Consider the following 25,316-nt stretch of genomic DNA (forward strand, 5'->3'; position numbering starts at 1 on the left):
GTTTTTGTCAGCTTTTTGAGCAGTCTATTAGCGACAGTATTGTTATTCGATCCATTTTAGTCTGCCCGCAATTAAGCGCTATGGAAGTGTAATCACAGAAGAGGGAATTCCCACGTCTCTGTGTTTAATCTGCTTTTTCTTTTGTCTCCTTCTCATGTTCGTTTTGAACACGGTGCAAACAGCAAATAGATTTTGAGTTGGGAGATTGTTCAGGCTTTGAGGGCAGAGGGGGAGAGGAAAGCCAGCAGAGCTCTGTGCACTGCAAGCTCCTGTGTGATGCTGTTGCTTTAGCCCTTAATTTTGTGGGAGATGAGGTGTGAAATGTCATCTTCTGTGACCCTGTGTTCTGAAGTTAATTAGAGGTAACTTGATGAGGCTGGATTTTATTTTTTTTTTTAAACTCCTTCAGGCAAAAATTCCTTCAGCCAGAAGTTTGGATGATATCGCCATGGATCTGACAGAGATGGGAACACCAAAAGTTTCAAAGCTAGTGACTCTGGAAGCAAAGAACCAGCTTATTATGGCCAGCAACGGCAGTTTGATCTCATCAGGTAATACTTTGTGTGAATGCAAGGTAATGAAGTACAATGGGGCTTGTGTATGTTAAAAGGGAAAACAAGGCTACCTAACCATAAAACAGGGTGACATATGTGAAAGCATGTATCAGTTATGTATCTGAAACAGTAACATTAGTAGTATAATCTGCTGTTTCCCCCATCTAACTAAATAAGGAAATAAAAATATGCTAGATGGATAAGCACCCATATACTCTTGGTCCGTGAATAATTTGATATTGGTTTACCAATCAGTCCTTGAGTGACTGTAAGTCTTGTCAAAGTCCAGGGGATATTTGATCCAGGCTAACTTTAAGCACCCATTCTAGGAGTTGAATTGCCCCGAGCTTCCTCAAAAATGACCAGTGAAGATAAATACTTCCAAGAAAGCTCAGCTCTGGGGTGGACTTTGGATCTCTCCTGTGACTGTGGAGGAGGGGAAGGTGGGGAGGGAGAAGCCTGGGTGCCACATGTAGGTGCCTCGAGGTGAAGCCCAAGTGAGGAGCCTCAGTGTCTGTCTCGAAAGCAAAGTCAAAGCCAAAATATCAAGTATATAGTAGATATCGCTAATGCAATGTTTTATATTTTGGGTGGTGGGGTTTTGGGGGCGTATACTTGGGACTTATCATGCAAGTATATACATTGGGGGTTTGAAAAAGTGTGGATTTCCTAAAAACCTGCTTGCTGGATGACATGAGAGCTGGACGTTGCACTTGGGATAATGTGTTGTTGTGTTGGGCTGGACTGCTTTGGGGAGATCTCAGCCTACCTAACTGGAAAAAAAACCAGCTTTTACCTGCAAATCCTCTGATACAGAGAGTGTATTTTTCAGGCTCTCAGGATTCAGAGGTCAGCGAAGAACAAAAAAAGGAGAAAATTATGGAACTAAAGAAGAAGGAGAAACTCCTTCAGGAAAAACTGCTTCAGAAAGTTGAGGAGCTGAAGAAAATCTGCCTGCGAGAGGCGGTGAGAACTGCACTTTATGTTGGGGTCGGGGTGGGTGAGAGCCCTTCTCTCCCTCCAGACCTTCACGTGGAGCCTTCTCTGTTCCCCAGGAGCTGACGGGCAAGATGCCCAAGGAGTATCCACTGAGCGCTGGAGAAGAACCTCCCCAGGTCAGGAGACGTGTTGGCACGGCGTTCAAGCTGGATGACAACCTGCTCCCGAGCGAAGAGGTGAGCCCTGCGGTTTGTTTTCACAGCAGAGGTGGGGTGGCTAGACCGGTGGCCAAAGCCCCTTGTAAATAAGGCAGCTCTTCCCTGATTGTTTTAAGAGGAGGCAGCCAGGACAGTCGCTTGCATAGGCTGGGAAATTTAGACAGGTACCGCCCGTATTTCAGCCATGCTGCCTTTGAAATGACCAGGAAGTTGGCTGTTTCAAAAGGCATTAAAATCCCCTGACCTGAACCCCTGATTTGGCCGTGCTGCTTGAATTTTAATGGACATTTTGCTGCTAATTAGAGAGGAGCAGGTGCATAATGCCGTTTGGCAACCCATGGCTGTGAGCTGCTCTCGAGTGTTGATTTGTGTCGCGTTGAAATTGTGTTGGAACCCAGAACGTGGCAGGGATGTGCGCTGTCCCCCTTCCAAAATCATCTGTCCGTGAGCATAGTTGTGTGACAGGTGACAGAAGGAAGAGATTTATTTCTGGCTTAATGCAAGTTCCACCTCAGTAAAAGCTCCCCATATTGCTCAAGAAGCTAACATGAACTTTGCTGGCAGAGACTGACTCAGGAGATATGGTAATTCAGATATTTGCAGTTTCTGGACACATACCATTCCCCATCATTCCTTGTGAGATTTGTTAACAAGCTGTATCATCCAAGTAGTAAGTAGGTGTTGGGCACTTTGCATCTTTCACCAAAAACTCGCTGCCCTGGCTCGCAGCGCTGGTGTAATCCATGTCTGCAGCAAGCTAATTTTACATAAACTGCTTAAACGCTACAAAATCCTACTGACCAGATTTAATAACGTGGGTTTTAGCACTTCTGCAGCGCCTTTCATCTGAGCTTCTTAAAGTTGTTTACAAACAATTAATTAAAGCCTCCAACTCCCTGTGACGTAGGTATGGTGATGTAAATTTCCATTTTTATTTTCTCCAAAGTAGAGAGAAATTTTGAACAGACGTTTTCAGTCTTGGACTCAGAACAGGAGGTTTAGCGGTCTAAACCTGAATTTAGTTATCTATCTTATGTCACCCAGGCTTAAGAACTTTGGACCTTTCTCAAGAGATCTCATAGTCTTACACTAGTCATAGAAATAAGATGTAAGACTTTCATGTGCTGAGATTGTCTTGTGTGTGAACTTCGGTATTTCTGTGTTTCGTGCTCAAGATTTTACTTCATTACCACAAAAATAGATCTCCTATTCAATAACCTTCACTGATAATTTCTACCCAGAGTACAGGCAAATAATTCATCTCACAAATTTGCAGGATCCTGCTTTGCAGGACTTGGAGAGCAATTTTATCATACAGCAAAAGCTGGTGGAAGCCGCAAAGAAACTTGCCAGTGAGGCAGACCTCTGCAAAAATGTGAAGAAGAAAAGAAAGCAAGAGTATGCTGATGCTGTAAAAAAGCTGCAAGAGATAGAAAATTCCATAAATGAATATAGAATCAAGTGTGGCAAAAAACCAACCCAGAAATCAACTCTTACTCTACCAGGTAAGCAAGAGAATTCCCTGTGTTCTGATGAAAACAGGAGGGGGGGGGAGAAGTAATTTGGCTCACTTACAAGTTTTGTTTACATCTTCTCTATACGGTTTTTATCTTCTCCAAGGCAGTTAAGTAAGAAAAAAAGAGATGCAATTGCTGCATCTGATAGGCCAAGTGCACTGCTTATAGGCTGAGGGCAGAATAAACTGCAGTTTTAGGAACAAGTGCAGACACGTTCCAGCACCAGCTACAGACCGAAGGTGCTATACACAGAAAGGCTGGCAGGAGCATCTCAGCTGAAACTGGTGTGGTGTCTGAATTCATAGTGTATTGAGTTGAGTTGTATGTCTAAGCCGCCACATGCAAGATCTCTCTCCTTTCCCTTCCACAATGCTTCAGTTCTAGCAAAAATAGAACATGTGAGTTTTTCTACAAGATCGAGGAAATAAGGATCAAAGACTTTGTTTCTTGATTAAAAATTACTGATTTCCAGGAAGACATAAATAAAGTTCAAGAGTTTATGAACGCAAATAGTGGCAAACAGATTTTTTTACTAAATCCATTTGCTGGTGATGAGCACAGTGAAAGCAGATACCTTTGGCCTCTCCATGCTGAAAGTGTGGTTTTCCTAGGGCATGTGAGATTCTTGCTGCTTCATATGATAAACCCTGGAAACTTGCTAGTATCCAAGCCAATTGAAGGAGTTTGGGAGTAGTAAAAGCTCACAGGTATTGCAGGCTCTTCTAGTTTCTATAGTGATTTACAGTTTTAGGACATGTTTCACTTCTGCCCGCCGTGGAATATATATATGGATAATTGTTAATGTTTAATTGATTTCTTTTTCCCTGAGGAAATGCTGTTTTGTGAGGTTAGTGGGGTTTTTCCTGGGAATTACAAGGTGGGAAAGAAAACGCAAGATTTTTCTGCTGTTTATATCGATACCCTCTTACTGACCTTTGAGACGGGACCTCTTGACAACATGTATTTTTGCTGGAAGAGACCCTTCTCCTGTGCACGGCCAGGTTTCTGTTGGGGAAACCTTCACCGTGTCCCATTCCCGTTGAGAGCTTGGTTTGGATTCTTACCCAGCGCAAACCACGGCAGCACTGGGCTATCCATCATCACAAAGTGCTTATTCTGAAAGGTTGATGATTGCTATTTAATGTGGCCCAGCTAGTTCCCGATTGACAGAGATGAGGAAAACATCTGTTTTTCCAGTCTCTTGCTCACCAATCTGGATATTAATTGTGGGCGGTCCTGTATTACCTGGGACACACGATGTGTAGTAATGACCAGGAAGCTAATGAAGACCGGTGAGCAGCGAGGCCATGTGAGGTGCACCCTCACTGTTGTTCGTTGCAGGCGTTTTTTTGTCCTGTTGTGCAAACAAGCAACTTAAGAGTGGGTCCTTATACATTTAGCCCGTCATTTTGCAACATTTGGTACACGACGTCCTTGTTTGCTGTCTGGGAAGGTGGACGCAGCCAGAAGGGACTGGACTCCGTGTCTCAGAGGGTCTCCCTGCCCGTAGAGACTGCAAGACAGCAAATACTTAGCCAGCAGTAAGTTAGCTGCATTCCCTTTCAGTGCTTGACTCTTGCACTGCAGCATGTATTTGTTTATCTGAAGCAGAACTGTCATCAACTTCAGTAATTGGATTTTATGTGTAACCTCTTCACCATCACTGAGGGTACTCTTGGGCTCAAGGTACAGGGTTTCAGAAGGCTGAGCAGTGATGAGTCACTTGCATCTGTGAATTTGGGGAATGACTTGTTGAAATAATGTGTTAAATAGTAACATTGATTTATTGAATCAAACCATAGCTATTTTCATCCCAGCCCCCAAGGGATGGGAGGTGAAGGACATACTGGACTGTCTCCTGCTCCCCATGTTCCACTCTCCCTTTCCTTTGCTTCCTCTGTAGTCCAGAGTTTCTTCCACTTTTGCAGGGAATTGCACGGATTCAGGATTTAAATTCAGAGCTCCCCTATATGTCAGTGGTGCAGACCCCACAAGAATCCAGCAGCATAGCTTTAGACTGGCTTTTTTTTTCCCTAGGTAGGTTTTTTTCCTCCTTGCACTGGGCCCAGTTCCATATTTCACCACCCTGTGGTCAAATTCATGTGAATAAGCTCCCCTGAAGCTTTTTCCCAGTGTCAGGTTGCAGGCAGAGCTGCAACCCATCCTTGGTGATCTGAAAAGTCCCCTCAGGGCAGGGGCCAGCCCTGATGTTTTGCTGTTCTTGAAAAGCTGCTCTATTTACCAAATTCTTGTAACCAGACCTTTCTTCGTAGCAAAGCGTGACAGCAAGGGAGCAACGTACGTTGCATACGCTCATGATGAGTGATGGAGGAAGCAGGTGTCATATACAAAGTGGCTGCCACCGTCTTCTTTTGTTGCTTCCTCTCCCTCTTGCGTAGAGGTTCATGGAGACTTTTTACCCCACCAGCACTGTGTCTTACCAGAAACGGCCTAGGAGCAGGTTTTTCTGTGGGTTAATTATGTTTTGTGCTCCTTTTTATCATCAGCCTAATTTCTCTGCCACTGCTGGTCTGTTCTAAACCTTAGCAAGGACAGGCTCTTTCTGAGCAAGTGGTAGTGTGTAATGTCAAGGTGAGAGGACAGGCAGGTGCAGTAAAGCACTTTCAATAAACAACAAAACGTAAAAGAAAAGATTGTCCATACAACCGTTACTGCTCTCTGTGGTGTTGGAATTTGCAATAACTTGACTGAAATCAGTGCAATTATTCTGGATTGATACTAATTTAATTGAAACAGAATTTGTATGCTGATGAAACATTCAGAAGTGAATGCCAAATTTCAAAAGGCATTTCGTACCTACCTGGTGGGATTTCAGGTGTACCTAGAGGAGATTAGATGCTAGCAGCCAAGATCTACATGTCTGTGTAGGCTCCTGACTCCTACTGAAGCACCGAAACACCCTGTGAGATCTGTTGGAAGTTGGGTGGAAAACACCTTTGTAAAACTTGGCTTGATTCCTGTTGCAGCTGAAAAAAAATCTCCTTTGATAATTACACAGGTAGCTTGCTGAACTGCAGTGAACACAATTAGGTCATGATATACTCCACAGCAGGACTGTCTTCAGGCTGTTGAGGGCTAAAGCATGCAGATTGCAGCGTTACAAGTAGCAGCAGGCTCTGAAGCTGTAGAAAATAAACTGTATCTGATATTTGGAAATTGATGTTGATTCTCCTATGCTTAAAGTGCTTGTTTTCGTTCACAGATGATATAATTCCGTCTGAGAGCAGCTCCCTGTCTGATACAACCACCTATGATGACGGTATGTTGCTTATCCTTTTCTTCCTATGAAGCGTGCCTGGTCAGAGACACTGCGTTGACTTAATGTCCTTTAGCCTACTGTTTTGGTGGCTTTTGATGGACAATTACTTTATAGAAGAAGAAATAAGGGCTTAATCAGGAATGTCTTTCCTCATAATGGGTTAGTTATTGAAAGTTTCTGCTCTGTGAGCTGATCTGAGTCATCTTTCGAGAAGGGGGTTGGTTTTAACATGACCAACCCACAAGCTGAGGGCACTGTGGATGTCAAATACTTCATCCCTAGGACCTGGCCAGAGGTGGGTGAGCGGCTGGAGGACTTTACAAGCTGGGAGGATTTGCCCAGCCCTTCTGTTCTCACAGCTACTATAAAACTTACAAAAAAGTAGAATAGTCACAGATATTAAAAGATCTGTTTACGTTTATTTGTTACCTAGTGAGCTTGCCTTCTTGCATGGGTATGGTGTTTGCTCAGCTTACTCATTTCACACACACACCCACAGACACACACATTCACGCCCTGTTCCACAAGGTGGAAAGGACTTGGCTTTCCTGTCCCTTAAACTGGATAATCATCATTTGGGGACAAACATTATCGAAATTATTACTCACTTTTCAGTCAGGGCCTGATTCTGATCTCACTTTGTCCCAGTTTTAGACTTGTACAATCCATCTGGTACTTGAAAATGGAGTTACACCTGATTCCTGCTTGTACAAGTAGAAGTAGAGCCAGGGCTTTGGCTTGTGAACGTGTTCTCTGTGATACTCTTCCTGCATTTATATGTATTAGTTGGAGTTTCCTTTTGGCTCCGATGGAACCTGGGTTGTGCCTTAAGCAAAGCGAGAACAAGGATCAAACCAGCGTCTTCCCAGTTGCCTTCAGCCAAATGTGTCTGTCAGTTGTCTTTCCTCATTCAGCAGCTTTTGAAGTCAGTCCCTTTTAGGTTGTATTTCAAACCTAATTCTTAAAATGTCATTTTCAAATAAAGAGCTGGAAGGGGGAGGGAGAGGAACTGGCCTTTGCAGAGGCTGAGCTTGCCTCCTCGGCTCTGGGAAGGATTGCGCTGCAAACGGGTGTTTTCCCAAGGAAGTTCCACTTTGTGATCTGGCGCAACCCCAAGCTGTGTGTAATCTCCGTAGGAGTCGGTGCTGCTGAGAGTTGTACGAGCCTCTGCGATGTCCTGTCTGCGTGGAGGAGAACTTGGTGCGGGCAGGAGAGTCTTTCTAGATTCACAGCTTCTGTCATTCTCTGTAGTGCAAAGTGTTTCTGCTTAGGGGCCACAGATTTGCACATGGGGCAAAAATATCAAGGATTTTGCTAACAAAATACGTATTGCTTTCCAACAGTCAGTGAATCGCTTCCTGTGCCAGCACAGAGACCCAGCTCTGTGCAGCTTTCTCCGAGGCTTCCTCCACCAAAGTCCCTCGGGGTGGAGAGAATTCATCTCAGAAAGTCATCCATAAACGAGCAGCTCTTGGAAACCAGACACTCCAGGTAGGGATGTCTTGCTGCTGCTGTGCTCTCTGCCTTGCTGGCATAAGCTCTGTCTTGCCCCTGCCAAGACTCCTGTTAGTACGGGCACTTCAGCAGAGCCTGCTGCCTCCACACTCCTCTGCAATTACAGGACTTGGTGATGGGAGATAAATTTCCTGTTTAGTAACAAAAGTGTGTATAAGTAGTTGTCACAGTCTCTGAAATTGTAGGGTAGTGTAGTCTTTGTGAAGAGGTTTGAGATGGGCGAGAAATTTAATAGCGAGGGCTGTATTTAAGGAATTGCTCGTGCCCACCAGCGCCGTCACCCTTTGTCTCTGTTTCTGTGGTTTGTTTTCAGTATTAATTAAACAACTTGTAGTTTTCTTGATGACTGTGCTTAATGGCTTCAGGTAACACCAAACCATACCCATCCCTCCTGATGGTATCGGTATTTCAGCAGGTACATTGTCAAAGCGGACAGAATTCACTAAGTCCTGATGGGTAGATCTCCACTTAAGAGCAGAGTTATGGGATTCAACCAGCTACCATCACTAGTGTCAGCTGCAGTGACTGGCTGAGGTTCTGTATGTATCTGTGGGATTTGGGCACTTGCTGAGCTAGAAGAACAGTTCCATGGAGCACATCGACAGCAGTAGCTCTGCTGATGGTTGTGTGATCGTGTTATGTGGGTCTGATCTGGTGCTAGTTGTGCTCAGTGTAAGGATTCCCACTGATGTTGATATTTCTTGGATTGTGTCTTGTGTGAGCAGGCTGTTGAAGGCATGCCTAAAAATGTTTTAAGTCTGGGGCAATATCAGATCTTTGCGTTTTTCTCATCTGTCCCTCAAGATAAGCAGAACACACCTCCACATGAAGTTCAGAAGTTGAATTATAGCCATATGTAACCATTTAGCTGTGACATGCTTCATTTTAAAACCCGATTCCTTTGCTTCTCTGTTACCTGCTCTGTCTCTTCTGCTTCACACTTCTGTCCTTTGGCAGCAGCTTTTTCTACCGGTCATCCTCCGAGGACCTCCCTTGAACCACAAGAAGGGGTTGAATTTTTCTTCCTTTTTAACAGTTCTGTTCTTTATACAGGGAAGCTCATCCAGTTACGCCCTTACATGTTTCTTCTGCCCTTCATTTTGTTTCTTCAAGACTTAGGGTGCATGTATTCTGTTTGCTGCGACTTGCACGGCGTTTAACCTAACTGGGATTGTCTCCTTCGTTACAGGGACCCACTTTCGACTCACAGCAGTCCTTACCGAACCCTGGAGCGGCCGCCCCAGCCCCATGGGGGGAGAAGCATGCCTACAACCCCTGTGCTCACACGCAATGCCTACAGTAGCAGCCACTTACAGTAAGGGCGCTCTGTTTTAAGCGCAATGTCTATCTTAGGCAGCAGCAGAATAAAAGCAAATGGTGCTAAGAGGGCAAAGGATCCTTTGCCGTGCAGCTTTCACTACAGCAGGGTCAGGCTCTCAAAAATGTCTTTTCTGGATATTAGAGGTACAAGGTTAATATCAGCCACGATCTTCTGGCACAGTCCTGCACCAGCTTTGTGACATGCAAGTGAGGGCGTTCGTGTGAGCGCAAACCCTGTCTGGGCAAACAGCAGCACGCACAAATGGGTGTCTGCAAAATTAGGAGTGAGATGGAAGCTGGCACACAAATATTGCCTATCTGATCATGAAAGACTATAGGAGAAGGGTCATTTCCAGATAGGCACCTATAGGGACTTTTAACAAGTAATGCTTGCTCAAAAAGTTTCTGTAAAATACTTGTAAGATAGCCAGAATTTATTTTACATTTCCTTTGTAGCCTCATTTTCTAGCAAAGCGAGGCTTATGAAATTGTATTGTCCATCAGCTAGTGGTCTCCCCATAAAAAACTTGTTCACAAGCTGACAGATGTCTGCTGTGGATTACGTTCCTGCAAGCCCCCTGAAAATGAGAGTGGCCAGATAGAGAAGAGAGATCCCAATTAGTGCCCTTGCTATGGGAAGAGAGCTGCAACATGAGCTCACCTGGATTATTAGACAGCTGAGAATCCATGCTGGGGAAGGAGAGGTACTATAAATTTTACAATGTTATTGAGAGCTTGTGGTTTATTTGGCTGGGGTAATGCAGCCTTGAGAGACAGAGCCACAGGAAACCCATCTTCCTGTGTTCTGCTCCAGCTCAGTTACTTGTGTAGACTTTACCTACTTAAAAACTGAGAGAGCCCTCCTGTAAATCATTACACCATTTGAGTTTGTGAGCTTTGCTGCATGTATCCCTGTCACAGATTAACCTTGCTCACCACGACAGATTTTTATATGAGAGATCTACTGTTGCAGCAAACCTAAATTTCAGCCAAGCTGAATTTCTTGCAATGCAGATAGTCTACGTGGAAAGATAAGACTGGGTTTGTATTGTGCTTTGATTAGGGAGGCAGCATGCCTGACTCACCCACGCATGCTCTCTCCAGCTCTCTGTGTATGTTCGCATGTAACTGCCTTTAACCAACCAACATCTGTGGTGTTTCAGGCCAGATGTTTCCCCGCACCACTGCCGGCAGCGCAGTGGAAGTCTGGAATCCCAAACCCACCTGCTGTCCGAGGCTCCTGCTGAAAAGGCAGCCTTCACCCTCTCCAAGTCCCAGCGAAGCAGCAGCACAGAGATCCTCGATGATGGATCATCCTACACTAGCCAGTCAAGCGCAGAATATTACTGCGTGACACCTACTCCCAATCCATATTATACTACTCAGACGCTCGACAACAGGACCAGGGGTCGAAGACGATCAAAGAAACAACACATTTCTGCTGCAAATTCAGGAAGTATGCCAAATCTTGCCCAGAAGGATGTCCGCAATGGTGTCTACCACAAAAGTCAGGAGCAGCCTTCCTCTAGTTACTATATTTCTGGATATTCCCCATACACCGAATCTGACGTTTATTACAATGGAGGATACGTTTATGAGAGTGATACGGAGGGACAGTACAGTGTCAATCCTTCTTATCGCTCATCGGCACATTACGGATATGACCGTTACAGGGAATTCAGGTCTTACCATGAGGATGAAGTGGACAGAGTACCGCACAACCCATATGCAACCCTAAGGCTTCCAAGGAAGCAAGTTGCTAAAACGGAGCACATAACCAAAAACATTCACAAGGCCTTAGTTGCAGAGCATCTCCGTGGTTGGTACCAACGTGCCTCCAGTCAAAAGGAACAGGGTCATAGCCTGCAGGCAGGCTTTGAGTCTGACAGAGGATCTCAAAGGAGTTTGGGCTTTGCTGGTCTGCAGGTGCCGTGCTCTCCTAGCAGTCGGGTGTCATCTTTCTCTTCGGGTAATGTCTGATTTCTTCTGTGCTGAGTGGTTTTTTTATGTCCCTGCTGTGCATCAAATTCTGTCCCCCTCCGCTGCCTCGATGAAGTCAGCAGAGTAGAAGCAAGGCGAGAGCTTTGTCTTGAAAGGTAGATGAGGAACTGAATAGGATCTTGTTGTTCCCTGCTTGCGAAGGTAGACTTGCTTGTTGCCTTCTCCTATGGGTAAAACTGCCTTTTACTCTTTGTAAGCACAGTAGTCTCAAGAAGCACAAAGAGCCACAGGGGTTTCAAACAGGCATGTTTACCAACTAGAAGCAATGTGTAAAACATGCCAAGTAAATGCAGTTGCCACGATAGCTTCCAAAATACAGTACAATAAGCATCACTGAACGGGTCAGAAAGACTTTTTAAAGAGATTCCCTGGCTCCAAAACACCACCCGCACAGCGCTTTCCTCCCTACAGGGCTTGTAAATCATACTTCATGTTTGCATTGTCTGCTTGTGTGTCCTGCAGAAACCCATAGAGATTGTCTCATTTGTCTCGGCTGATTTAACTGGAGAAAGATCTAATTTGCTGTAATTTTTAATTCCAGCATCTTCTGCAAACACGGCTGGGAACTGGCGGAACCCGCTTGCACTGGGACTTTCGGACTACGATACGTTGTCTCATTCCTCTTATGCCAGCTGTTATGGGAACGTTTATGGCAACCTTCCTTTGCAAAGCAGGTGAGTAGAGCATACCAAGATTTTCTGCCCTTCCTCCTGCATTTCACAGGCTGTTAAAACTTCTGAGAACATCAGCTTGATTTCAAAGGGCCAGGATGAAGGGTTATTCTAAAATTGACTTTGTGAGAGCAAGTCTTCGCTGTGTGGAGTAGGTCAGCTGTACCACCAACACTCAAGGGAAGGGGTAAGCCGTCATAGCGAAGGCTAGACTCATTTATTGCACAGCCTTTTGCTCTGGCTGATGCTGGACCATCAAAGATCTTGCGCTCCCTGGGAGCTGCGATGATCGGAGCAGCGTTGCGGGCAGAGCACCCGCTGAGCCCCGTCCCCCTCTCCCCCGTGTCCCAGCGCTGGCGTTCAAAGGCGATAACGCCGCATCTGCCAAGTGCGTTGTGCTTGGCAGAGCTTAACCCGGGAACCAGGCGGGCTGTGCCGCTGCTGGCAGAGCCATCCTGCTCGGGGGGGCTCTCCCGAGGACGGCGGGGAGCCCAGGGTCTGCTCTGTCCTTGCAGAAACTCCTGCAGCGCTCTCGCTGCTTCTACTTGGCGTTTTCGGTCTCTTCCTCCCGCTATCGTACGCCAGCTGTTATCAGTAAGGACAGAGACGTCCTGCTCAGGGCGATGGCTCTGCCCCCACAAATGCCGTCACGTTTAAGTACGCTTATGCTAAGCGTAGCCAGCCGTAGTAAGTACCCCACGTTTGTGCCTCCTGCTTTGCGGCTTGCAGTTTGTGCTTGCTGCCAGGCTGACTTGTGTGAAATTACTGAATTTTTAATTTTGTTTGTTTTAAAACAAAGGTGTAAGAAAAGATAGAAAAGCTTCTGCTGGATCCTTGTTTCTGAGCTAAATGCTGTGGGCTTTTTTTTATAGCAGTGATTTAAAAGATCTACAGTAACAGCATTTAAAAATAAATACGGTTTCCACTAATATCTTAAATTCCTATAATTGGGCTTTGAAAACTCAGCTTATTTTGGCAGCTTTATCTAAATGAGGCTTATTAGCTATTAATTTTCCATATTCTGAATCACTTGTCTGATCGTTCATCTGTTTTATTCTCTATTTTAATGTGATTATGGCAAATGAGCAATCAATACACCTTACAGCCTTGATAATTTGAAGCAACTGAGATCCTGTTGCACACCATTTTACTAATTACAACACGAAAACTGGGTTTGTATTTGGATCCAAATTGCGCTGGAGTGAACTCACAATAACCAGCATTAGTTCAAGCCCAAGGGAGTTGTGTGAGTTTGTGCAGCGCTTGGGGGGGGTCTGGGGAAGACCCTCAGCTCTTGCTGATCCCTGATGCCACGTCTCTTACAGAGCTTACGCGGAGACGAGCCAGCTGGGTGGCGACGATGAGAGCCGGTTGGAAGAAGACTTGCACAGGAACGAGCAGAGGTTATTCTGGCATGAGGATTCAAAACCCGGGACGCTCGTGTAGGCAGCCTGCAGCCCCGCATTCGTACCCTTGCGTGCCTTGCACAAAATGCTGTGACTCCGAGGCAGATCTCGGGTGGAACTTCCAAACTGAACATAAAAAGGAAGCAGGCTGTTTTGCTGGGAAAGATTGAATTCAGCATTAAGAGGGACTATAGCAAAATGACGAAGTCTTACCACGAATGGCGTTTCTTTCTGAATCCAGATAGCCTACACAAGCAAGGGCAAGCCACAGTTTAATCTATTACTAGATGCAGCACTTGGTTGAAGTATTTATATTTAGCAAGCACTTTTTTGGAAGATTGGAAGGTGTTGAAGGCAAACCTCAGAGAAAAAAAAAATGTGAAAAGGAGACTCTTATGGAAAAACCAGGAATTCTAGGAGCACAATTCTGATGTCTGAAAGAAGAAATGAAAATTTATTCTGCCATGGCTTATGATGACCTGGAAGGACTTTCATAAGCTTATGAAGGATAGATACTGTGTGTGTGAGTGAGGCAAAGGGTGACTTAATCAGTATTGGAACATTACTTGAAGGAAGGCTGGATTTTTTTTTTTTTTAATTATGGAGGTTTGAATGATTTTATCCATTTTTTGGGGTATTGTTAGGAGTGTTTGTTAGCACCACAAGCAAGTTCTGTAAAGAAAAGACACAATATGTCATGTAAAACTATAGGTGGTTGTGGATTTTGGAAACAGAAGCAGTAGCCTTTGAAATCTCTTTTCCATGATAAAGTGTAATTAATAACCTCCCATTTAATGACCTTTCCATGGTACAACTTCACTGTGTGGAGGAGTAGGCAAATTTTCACGGTGGCTGCACAATGACCCCTGTTCATCGGGTGACGATTACGTTTTGCTCTGCCACAGTGAATCGAGGATCCGCAGTGGGGAGCTGCAGTGATCACACGGCGAACAATTTGATTGTAACGGCCAGTATTTTAAGGTGGATGCAAACACAAACAGCCAAGTGGGTGCCTTAAAATGAGGGGCATTAGGATTGTACCGCGATTCACCTGAACTGCCAGGTGCGTTGCAAAGTCACTAAGTGACAGAACAGCATTTTCACGAAACCATTTGTGTAGGAAAAAAAGTGCGACTGCAGTCTTGATCTAAGAGGGATAAACCTACCTCACGTCATCCATCTGTAGGAACAAATTGGCATGGGTTATCTTGCGTGATTTCCGACGACTCGTTTGCATATGGTAAAATCTCTCTCGTTTCTCAGCTGTACTGTGCTTCAGGATTCCATAAATGGTGCTCTTTTTTTCTTTTATACAAAGGATTAGTTACTCCTTGTTCATATTGTGAATAGAAAAGTTTCTGATAAACTTTTTTGACGTTTTTTACCAATATGCCAGAGCATGTAATATATACAGAAGGACACACTTGTTAAGCTGGTACTTAGTCGTTTGTATTATTAGAGTCGCGATTTGGAATTAAAAGAACAAAAACAAAATAAAAAATAACTTATTTCTTTGGTTTTGCATATTTGTATAGCCTTGTAGAAATGCGAAAGCTCTTTTTGCTTATTCTTTTACTACTTCTGAATTTTTTAGACCTATTATTTTGTATAGGTCAATAAACTGAAAAGTGTGCTACCAAAACCACTCCAGCATTCCTCCTATTTCTACTCGAGTGCTTGGAAAAGCGCAGTGTGTGTTATTTCAGGGCTTTAAAGTACAAGAAAGTCAATCACCACGGTCTGATTTCTTCTGGCCCGGGATGTTAGGTTGGGTGCAGAGCACCAGTGGCCTCAGCTGGGAAGCTTGGCCCAGCGCAGTTCAGACCCCCCCAAACCAGGTCTGTAAGTCTGAATTTCTGACGATGCAAGGAGAGGGAGGAACGGCTCCGGGTGCCTTTGCAGGGCCCTCTCCGGCACAGCTGTCCCAAGGGAGCTGAGCTGGGCTTATTCGACATTCCCACCGGAGCGCCGCTCTCCCTGGACCTGCTGCCCACCCCCAGCTCAGCGGTGATACACGGGCAGAGGTGGCCTCGTGTTTCTGGAAATACTTCTTGCTCATCTATCCTTGCGCCTAAAAATTGCTGCAGCCTTTGCCATTTGGAGTGTGGCTCTTGGGGGTTGTGTTGCTCATCTGCTGGGTCCTCTTTTGAGTTTGTGCCCTCTGAGACGCCCACCTTTCTGGAAGAGCAACTTGGCTTCGAGATGTACAAGTGCTTTTGCACCCTGGTCACCAAGCAGTTGAGGTTTTTCAGTCTCGCTCTCCTCTCTTCAGAGTTATTGGTCATTTTCTACTTTTTGTGGCATCCATAAGCTTCACCACCATCACTGAATTTTACACTTATTTCCAGTTTGCTGGTGAAAATAGGTATTAACAATAAACTGCAGACGTGCCCACTAAAACTACCCCCATGTCGTCATACTCTTCCATTTCTCCAAGTAGTTTTTGAGGTTTGTCTGTTTGCAAGTTCTTCATTCATTGAATCATGCTTGCTGCTGTTGTAAAACATTGGTGTTTTGAGCAGGAAGCTGAGTGGTACAAAGTCCAATCCCTTACCCAGAACTAAGGGTATCGGTGTAGGCTGGCAGTTATTTATCAGCACGCTCAAAGTTTTTCATTTAAAAAAGGAAGTGAGGTGTGTAACAAGGTCTGTGCGCCATTAAAAGCGTTGTTTGCACCGCTTTATTTTAATGCTGTAGCTGTTGAGTTTTGTATTGGCTTTTCCGTTAGCGTTGAGGATTTAGCTCAGTCTAACGCATCCATGTGGGCACAACGGTGGCACTCGGCCTGGCCTCCCGGCTTGCTCAGGCAGGACCAGGGCAATTTTGGATAATGATGTTGAGAAGATGGGAATTTGTGGTGGGTTTGGGTTGAGGGCGGTTTGCTATGTTTGGGGGATATTGGGTATAAAACCTCTAGGGCCAGAGTTCAGAGCCTGATTGCAGCTTCCAGCACGCAAGAGCTAAGCTGCAAGAGGAGCTGGAAATGGAAGCGTGGCAGGTACAGCACTTGTAACCCCTCTTGTCGTTCTCTGCGTGCCTGGCCCTGCAAGAGTTGAGCTCTTAGAACCTTTTATGAAGGCTGGAAGTACGGAGTGAAGGAGGAGGCCCAGAAAAGGAGAGAATAAGATGATCCAACTTCTCTTTCTCAGATGTTGCCTGGGGCAGGTAGCAAAGGGCTGGGGTTGGCCTCGGGTGGCACGGGGAAGGAGAAGGAGGGCACAAAATCCCCATGGGACCTCCTGCCCATCGCCAGCAAGGGAGCTGGCGATGCTTCTGCAACGCCTTGTTTTTTGCCAGTTGGTCCCCAGGACCCCCAACTTTGCTTTTTGCAGACCTTCAGCTTGCTTTGTTGCACTGCATTTCTGGAGTGATGTTTGGATGCCCGCGTACGGCTGTTCACAGAGACCAGGTCTGTATAATGCAGCTGAAGAGGGAATAAAGACACACTTGTAATTACTACCATATTTGTTCACAGCTGAAATACAAATTACCTGCGCTTTGTTTGGATTCCTACCTCATCTGTGTTTTCTGCCTTTTAACCACAGCCCTTGCTCACCAGGATTACTGAGGACATCTAGTGACTGACCAGCAGCATTGAGGAGAAGAGTCTTCCTGCTTCTTGTACTCTTCTAAATCCTTCCTGCCCCTTCCAGTTCGAAGAAATATTTAGAAATTCTTATTTAGTATGATCCAGAACAAAGCCAAGAGGTGAACAACGTTGAAACACCAATGTAAAACACCCACTGACCCACAGGGTTCAATTTTACAGTGTCAGAAATGTCTCTCTCTTTAGAAGGTAGAACATGCTGCTGATGAGATGAGAGCGTGGAGGGGAAATAAAAACCCACATAAAACCGTATGTAATGGAGCATTTCTGAGTGCTTTTTAGTTGATGGATGAAGAAGAAAAAACAATCCTTGCCAGGAATCCTTAAAAAGGCATTAGGGCACTGTGCTAAAATAAGCCATGCCTGATGTTTTTAATTGCTGCCTGCTTTTTCTCTGCTGTTTTGAACAGAAATACGCTGAGATGTGGGAGGAAGAACTCCCGTGGGAGCTGCCGCAAGCCCTGTGGGGGAGGCTGGTGTCTGACATTCCTCCGGTGCAGGGACCGGGGAGGGACAAGGCTCAGGCCAGGACCCCCCTCCCCAAGCACAGGCTAAATCTGTAAAGGTCACAAATCTTTAAAATTTACCCGAGTATGCTTATGTGAAACTTGTTGGCCAAGGTGACTTAATACATGGCGTGACTCTTGCAGCTTTCTGCTGACTTTTCATTTATGATCTTGGACTTGTTCAGCTTAAATGTGAGCAACGTTGCAGCAATGTTTTGTACACAGCAAGGCTGCGTGGCTCCTGGGTGAGTTGAGAAGCCTCCACCGCGGCCCAGCCAGTCCCCAAAAAGTTTGTAGGAAATCCTGTAAGGGCTGAAGCTTTGCTCCATCTCCTGGGCTTTGGGGATTAATGCAGGAGAGCTGCTTCTGCAGGCAGCTTCTGAGCTTGGGAAGAAGCTCCTCGTCATTGCACTTGCCTGGCACTTTCTGGATAAGCTAACACCTCTCCTAGGAGGATTTCTGCTTTCTACACTGCTTTTCTTTGATCTCCTTTGTTCTTTTCTATCGTATTTAATAAATTTCTAAGGTAGAAAGCTGAGAGTATCAGCTATAGCAGGGCCTCACACAAATATTGAAATCTATCAAATTAAAGCAAATAGGAGCAAACTTTTAATTGTGTTTATTTTATTTAATGGTTATTAATTCCAATTTTCTGTTTTCCATGGACTTTTTTTTTTCCTTTGTGCTAGGGGAAAAAAATTTGTATCCTTAGTAATGTTTTATCTTGTTGGTAACAGAAACTTCCTGGAGTGGTTTTCAGATTACTTCTGTCACTTTTGCAGCAGTTTGAGATAAATACAGTGGGGGGGAAAAAAAAAAAAATCATATTTTATTTCCCAAATGTGTGAAGACATAAACAGTTCTGTGTTCTTTTTGTCATCGTGTGACACTGGGCGTCATGTCTCTCCCTGCTGCATCTCCTGCTCTTGCCCTTGTTCTTCTTGTACTGAAGGTACCAGGCTGGTGACACTGACTGCACAGAGAGCCCAGCATCATTCCTCAGATCTGTTGGGGATAATTCAGCATTCCAATCAAGTGAAGCGATGAACGTGGTATTTGTGTAGAGCAGGGGAGGGGGTCCTACAGCTCTAATCTGGGGGCAGCCACCATTTTCCCACTTAATGCAGCCTTCATTAGCATCAATTAGCATTTGGATTTACATAATTTGGGTAACTCTGCGTATATGGATGTTTGCTGTTTCACCAACCAGTGAGAAAATGGACCTTCATCCTGGCACAGATGGTGTTGCTGGGGAAAGGGATGGGGCTCTGCGTGGCGTCTGCTCGTGTTTTCAGGTATAAACTTTGTACGACGCATTTTGTTGTGGCTGGTGGTTCCAGTAACAGTCCCTGCCCACACCGACGTGTGGCTGGGACTTTGGAAACTCTAGTTGCTCTCTAAATCTGACCCCAGAGTTGGGACCGACAGCGCAGGACCTCGGGGTTGATGCCACTGGAGGCCTGGGCAGAGGAAGAATTCTACGTTTGGTGTATTGTCATCCACCCTCTCCCTCTGGATTAGCTCTCTCCTCCACCAGCCCTGTCCTGTCACAAATTGGCCAAGCCCCGTTGCATGCCAGGACAGTGTCTGCAACGCCTGGCTGAGCTTTTGGGAGAAGACACTTTCTCCCATTCCCAGCATCGCTGCGGTGCCCGTGCTACCAGCGGGTAAGGGTGGTGACACCCTGTCTGATGCACACCCCTCTCCGTTTTCTGTCAGGACCTTCCCCTCACAGCTGTTAGACACAGATTCAGGACCACACGGATCATCTCCCAGGGCAGGATTTATCACCAAAGACAATTACCCCCCACTCTGACGCAGCAAGTCAAACCTGATGGGATGTTTCCTCCTTGGAAGAAGGGACGGTGCAAGTCATGATAGGCGCTGGTACCCCAGGAGGAGGCAGGACACAGATGTCAGGGCCTTTGTGAAAGAGAAGCAAGACCTTTAACCAAGCAGCAGCTCTTTGCCATCCATCCAACTTCGTTATCTGTGTCTGTCCCTTGTGAAGAGAATCACCATAAATCCTTCAGCAAGTCCTTGACTGCAGAGGGATGTGCTCCATCTCCCAGGGCATCTCCTGCCTGTCTCAAGCACAGCAGGCATGAGTCTCAATTTATATTTAATCGTTAAAGTGTCACTGAAGAGCTGAAGATGGAGATGAGTTTGCAGCCAGCTGGGGCTCAGCTGGAGTAACTCTAGAAGAAACCCTTCCACCTGTTCCCGGCTGAGGTTAGGGAAGGACGTGCCCTGTGTGTACATAATGAAATCGCCTTGCCGGCATCGTTGCCCGTGGGCACGTTTCAGTGGCAGGATGATACGAGGTATGGGGCTGTGATAGGTTTGGATGCTATGGAAGAAAGATGCGCCCTATGTTTAATGTGAAGGGTGACATTGTTTCCTAGAATGACTCCGTTTCTTTATCTGATCTGGCTTGGGCTGAATTCAGTCTTTCATATAAACAGGAGGTGATTGCTCTTTCAAAAGGTTACAATGATGACTGTCACTCCTCGAAGAGTCCTTGGCATTGTGTTATTACAGTTCTGATTTAATAGTACTGCCAGGCAACTTTTGGAGGGAAACTATAAATTTGGCTGAAAAAGAGAAGGCACATTTTAAAGTTTAATTCTAGCTACTGGTTTTAGCGTGAGGCTTTTGTCACTCGTGAGGCTCTGCCATGCAAACACAGAGCATAGATAAATCGTAAGAATAAAGGTAGACTTAATAGTAAAGAATTGCTAAATTGCATATGCTGCCACAGGTAGGTTCTTATGCAGACTGTGTGAAGAACGAATGTGTTCTCTGAGGGTCCAAGCTTGCAATTCTGATGCGAAGTATTGAATCTCCAAGCCTGAGCCTGGGCCTGTCTTGCACACAGTTTTAGAATAATAAGCCCTCGGTTAATAACAGTAAATATTTAGGTAAATGCTCTGTATAATGCCCGCGGGTAGCGTGTGATTCAGCGCTGCGTCTGCCTGCGCTGCCTTGTGCTTCGGGCGAGCTGTGGCCGTCCGACGGGAGCCAGTGCTGCCCCGGGACAGCAGCGGGTCTCCGTCCCCAGGTGGTCCCTGGCTCAGGGGGTTGGTGTCCCTCTTTAATGGCCATAACCAGCCTCAGCTCTGTCCCAAACCAGCTGAAGCCACATCAGGGCAGCTCAGGGCACCTTTTGGTTTTGCCCGTTGGTGAAAAGTCGCAGGCAGAGCCGTAGCTCAGTTCCTGAAGTCACGGTCAAACATTCAACATCCCGTCATGAATCGCCTGTTCCCCATTAAATAACGAAATTGCTCACGGTTTCTCACAGAGCCATTTTCATTCACCGCAGGCTGGTTTTCATTTGTTTGGCAGCTGTTAGCGCTGTGCTTTGGGAAGATGAGACGGTGAACCACCACCCGGGGATGAAAATGTTCAGGCATTTGGAAGTGCTTTACCAAGGTCACGTAAATAACGTGAGGTGGGAAAGTAAAATATCAAGTTAGCAGGGATGTAACTAGTGCTTAGTGTTTCAGCATTTTGCCTGTGATCTTGCTATAAATGATACCTGGAAGTAGAAACTCCCTCTCGTAGCCACAGAGCTGCTTCTTTGTAAATGAGCACGGTGCAGAGACATCGTGTGTCCTCTGACTGTGCTGCTCAAGCCACTTAAAAACATGGTCAGTAAAAAAAGAGCGTATATATGTTGGGAGGAGTGGGGGGTGAGGCGTAGCGTTGTTCATCGGCAAATAAACACAGAAACTCGGGCTTCGAGGGTGAAATTTGGAACATGTTTTGGCTCTGAATGGGGCAAAGGTTTGCCCCGGGTCAGCCCACTGTCAACGTTCATATGTGGAGCTGTCTTCTGCCCCCAAATCATGGCGGTTTGGATCATCTTTTTAAAATGGTCCAAAAGAGTTGAAATGGTTTAGAAATCCATCACCTGGGTATTTGACCCTTCTCAATGCAAACCAAGACGTACACATCTGACTCGCCCATGCTTTTCCCTGCGGGATCGCTTTGGACACACCAGTGTGGGGGGTCAGTGTCCTGCCCCAGGCTGAAATTTTCTTTCCTTAATTTCTGACACGACCAAAGTCCCCTCTGTGCTCCCCCTGCCTCCCTCCACATCTTAATGTTTCCTTTTCCCTGTAATAAGGAATGTGAATGATGACAGAGGTGGTTTCCTACTGTGTAGGGAGGACCCAGTGCAGCTGCTCTCAGACTTCTCTGAAAATGGAAACTAAAAATAAAATGAAAAAAAAAAATCACTATGTTCTTTTTGGGGGCCAAATTAGAGGCATCCAGGTCCCACTGAAACAGGAGACACAGCTCCAGTTACTCCTCTCGGAGCTGAAGGAAATGGCCAGAACTGGACACAGTGAGGTGCGGTGATTCGGTGACCGCTGGGTCGGGGGCGAGGGGCTCGTGCCCCCGTCCCTGCTGCTCCATCCCTTCCCCATGCCAGCCACCGCCATGCCAGCCACTTCGCCCCGGGGCTTGAGTTTGCAGCTCCCTGTCAAGCGACTTGGGCAAATACTTCAAAAGTCAGATGTCCTTACTCTATTTAAGCAACAGACTTAATCTGATATATTTATATCTGTAACAGTTTGGAGGTGTGGTGGTGGTTTTTTTTTTCCCAAGATGATCCCTGGTGTTTTTCCCACAGGGTGTCTCTCTACGATTGCTCTCGTTACTTAGTGGTTGTTATTGTTAAGATCCCATCATCTGACCCTTTATAATCCCCATATTGCATTACATTGCATTGCTGGACATTCTTGGTGTATGCTACTGTTTGTCAATTTTAGACTGCTCCATCAAGCTTATGAGTTTCTTAAAAGTGATGCAAGGTTATGTTACACAGGCACATTCTCCGACTCATTCCAGTTAATGCCTTGGCATTTGGAAATGCCATGGATTGGTAATAAAGGGGAATAAATGTGTGGGTTTTATAAGCAAAAAAATGAAAGCCAACACTATAGAAATTGCTTTCAAGCTTTTGGCATCAGCATGTGTCCCATCAATTACCTTAAAAATAGAACACATTTTAGGCACTTGAAGCATGGTTTGATGGCCTGCTTCGCATCAAATGGTGACACGGGGGTTGGCCTCTCTTGATATTTGAGTTAAAAACTTGTCAACTCTTTTGCTTTCAAGAGAGATAGGTTGGAAGTTTTGAAGAAAATGCACGAATGAGAAAAACCAATGAAGTGAAACAATCCTGCACGAAAGCCTGCTGGGTTTCATGCAAAAGTTCATCCGTACGCGAGAACCTGCCTTAGAAGCAGCAAGTATGAATTGTTCATTACCAAGGGCAGACCTTTTCTTCTATCATTTTACTCCTAAAGTGCTTTTATTTAACACTTGTTAGGTACCTCCTTAGCATGAATTTTGAGCTGCTACCTGTAGGGATAGCTTTGTGATCACTGCAGGTACCTCTTGTCTTCTGCTTATGCTTTGAGCGTAGCTGCTGGCACAGCTCTCTGCCGTTTGGTAACAGAGCACCTCAGGCAGCAGCTTATTAGTCTGGGGATTCCCGAGCAAGTGTCAAATTGGTGTGAAAATAGTAAGTGGCACCAATGGAAGTGGCTTTCCTGTCTTGATGAAGGCTGAGGAATGAGTGATCATTTTGGAAATCTCCGAGGGGAATACCCACAAACATAATTGGGAAGAAGATGGGAGTTTTGCCTTGGAAAGACTTCTAGATTTGGCTGTGAGTGTGTCCCCAGCCTGGAGGGTTTGTTTGTTGCCTTAACGTGCCGTTTCCAGCACACCGAACCACTAAGCAACATGTTAGAGAAGGAAGCGAATCCTGTACTCGAGGTAATTTATGGAGGAGACCTAAAGTAGGCAAAATGCGATACCCACCTTGGAAATCTGTGGGATTAGCACCTGTGTCACCAGGAGAGGTGTCACCGGGCAGCCCTTCACTCTGCATCTGACGGAGAAGGCATCACTCCCAGAAGTATAGTGTTTCCTAATGGAGGTATCAAGTGATATATTTCTATTTAGAAGAAAACTCGCTTTTCAAATACCTGATCGTGTTCTCAGTATCCCTGTTTTCCTTCTTGAGAGGTCTTCATGGGATTGACCCTACTTAACTTAGTAGATCTGACAAGACCATGGCCCAAGATGGCCTGGCTGAAGATCATGGAAATACAAGAAGGTGGCCAGGGGCTTTATTTACAGTCAAGAAATTAGCAAGCGATAAGTAACCACTGAATAGACGGCTTCTGTGACCCAAACAGCATCGTTGGGGAGAATAACATACCAGCTACTGAAGAGCATTGATTTATTTGATAACATCAGGAAACCATTTATGGACTCTATTATGGACAGCAATCGCTGGGGGTTAAAACTGCTAGACCAGATAGATTGATGTGTGGGTCTGCTGTTGTGCTTGCTACTGCATAATATAAAATAAGGATGTACCCTGAAATACCAAAGGGGCAAACAGAGCCATTACATTCTTGGCTTGGGTTTTTGTTATTTTTTCCTTTACCGCTTATTTCATTCTTAAATTTTTGCCCTCTTCCCCACTGTGTAACAGCATTAATTAAATGAGGACCTTTGGATAATGGCTTTTTAACAGAGGTTAACAGGGCTTTGAACACCATGTTTCTTGTTACAAAACACAGTAAAGAGACGCTATCATAATGCAGAGACTATTTTGATGCTGGCAGACTCCAGCAGAGTGTGGTTGAGATGTAGCGAGAAATAATGGCTCAAAAGTTGGTGGGGTTTGGTTTCACAGCCTCTCGTCTGTGGTTTCTTACCTATGAAAGACGCATTCGCAGTTGCAAGGTGAGGATTTGATTTGATACTCCCTGCAAAGAATATTTGAAATTATGAGAGGAAATCTTCCTAATCCAATGAACAGTCCAAACTGCCATGTACTGAAATTGCACTGTAGTGGTAAAATTACCCACCCACGCTACTCTGCTTTTACAAAGCAGCCATAAGAACAGTGGTGTTGGAGATACGGCTTTCTGGTTTACCATGTAAATTTAGAAGCCTATAAAATATTCTGAACAAAGAAGGAGGTACTTCTTAGCTGGAATCGACACTTAATGAAAAAAAGGATTTCAGGTAATCTTCGATACTTAGATCAGTTCTATGAATATTAGCAAAGTAGATCTTTGTAGTTGCTTACTAATTCTGTAAAAAAATGGTAAAAAGTAGGAAAAGGATGAACCTGAGATGAACTGTCAGCCAAGATCTGTTGACAGTACAAATAACATCCACGATAGAGACAGGCCAGTCAAGAAATTGGGCATTGGCATTGCCGCTGGGCAGACTGGATAGGAGCAGGACATGGGTGTGTTGTGGGAAATGCTATGGGGAAATGCTCCCTATGGGAACGTTCAAAGGGCTGGTGCCTGTCGCCGCGTGGAACCCCTGTCCCCAAGCACAAGGTGTGTGTTGTACCAGCTGTTCACCTGCCTTTTTCCATCTTGGAGGATTTTACCTTAACTAGGATCTGGCATTTGGGAGAGCTCATCGATCGCACGATGGCTGCGCTTGCACCAAAACCGCCCGCAATATTCAGTCAGGGTTTAGCCGTGGCTAAAGGCAGTGAAGAGCCTGCAGTCCCCAGCCCTTTTGAGATATCTGAGACATTACGGATACAGAGACCTGCCGCTGATTCTTCCCACGGTGCAGAATTTCACCGTCACGCCTCGCAGGTACCGTTAATGTCGCTCCACCCGCCTATGGCCATTCAGGCATGGGGTGAAGCACCGAAAGGCGTAGTGCCCCAGGAGTCCTCTAGAAAATGGCCGCATCCTGCCTTACTCAATGGGGGGATGCACC

The 25,316-nt window shown here is 45.5% G+C and overlaps 1 protein-coding gene across 1 annotated transcript in view; it reads left to right on the top strand.

Annotated features, from left to right (window-relative positions):
* FRMD4B (FERM domain containing 4B) overlaps window positions 1-13,516 on the top strand; it is an 84,546-nt gene extending 71,030 nt beyond the window's left edge. Inside the window, exons 14-23 of the mRNA XM_010570703.1 lie at window positions 410-551; window positions 1,387-1,520; window positions 1,610-1,729; window positions 2,988-3,216; window positions 6,452-6,508; window positions 7,852-7,999; window positions 9,213-9,338; window positions 10,507-11,312; window positions 11,886-12,018; window positions 13,341-13,516. Of these exons, the coding sequence (XP_010569005.1) occupies window positions 410-551; window positions 1,387-1,520; window positions 1,610-1,729; window positions 2,988-3,216; window positions 6,452-6,508; window positions 7,852-7,999; window positions 9,213-9,338; window positions 10,507-11,312; window positions 11,886-12,018; window positions 13,341-13,461 (2,016 nt within the window). The 3' untranslated portion in view covers window positions 13,462-13,516. The remainder of the gene's footprint in view (window positions 1-409; window positions 552-1,386; window positions 1,521-1,609; window positions 1,730-2,987; window positions 3,217-6,451; window positions 6,509-7,851; window positions 8,000-9,212; window positions 9,339-10,506; window positions 11,313-11,885; window positions 12,019-13,340) is intronic.
* The last annotated feature ends 11,800 nt before the right edge of the window (window positions 13,517-25,316 follow it).

Source organism: Haliaeetus leucocephalus, unplaced genomic scaffold (genome assembly GCF_000737465.1).
Source record: "Haliaeetus leucocephalus isolate CR32 unplaced genomic scaffold, Haliaeetus_leucocephalus-4.0 Scaffold2, whole genome shotgun sequence".
Classification (NCBI taxonomy): Eukaryota; Metazoa; Chordata; class Aves; order Accipitriformes; family Accipitridae; genus Haliaeetus; species Haliaeetus leucocephalus.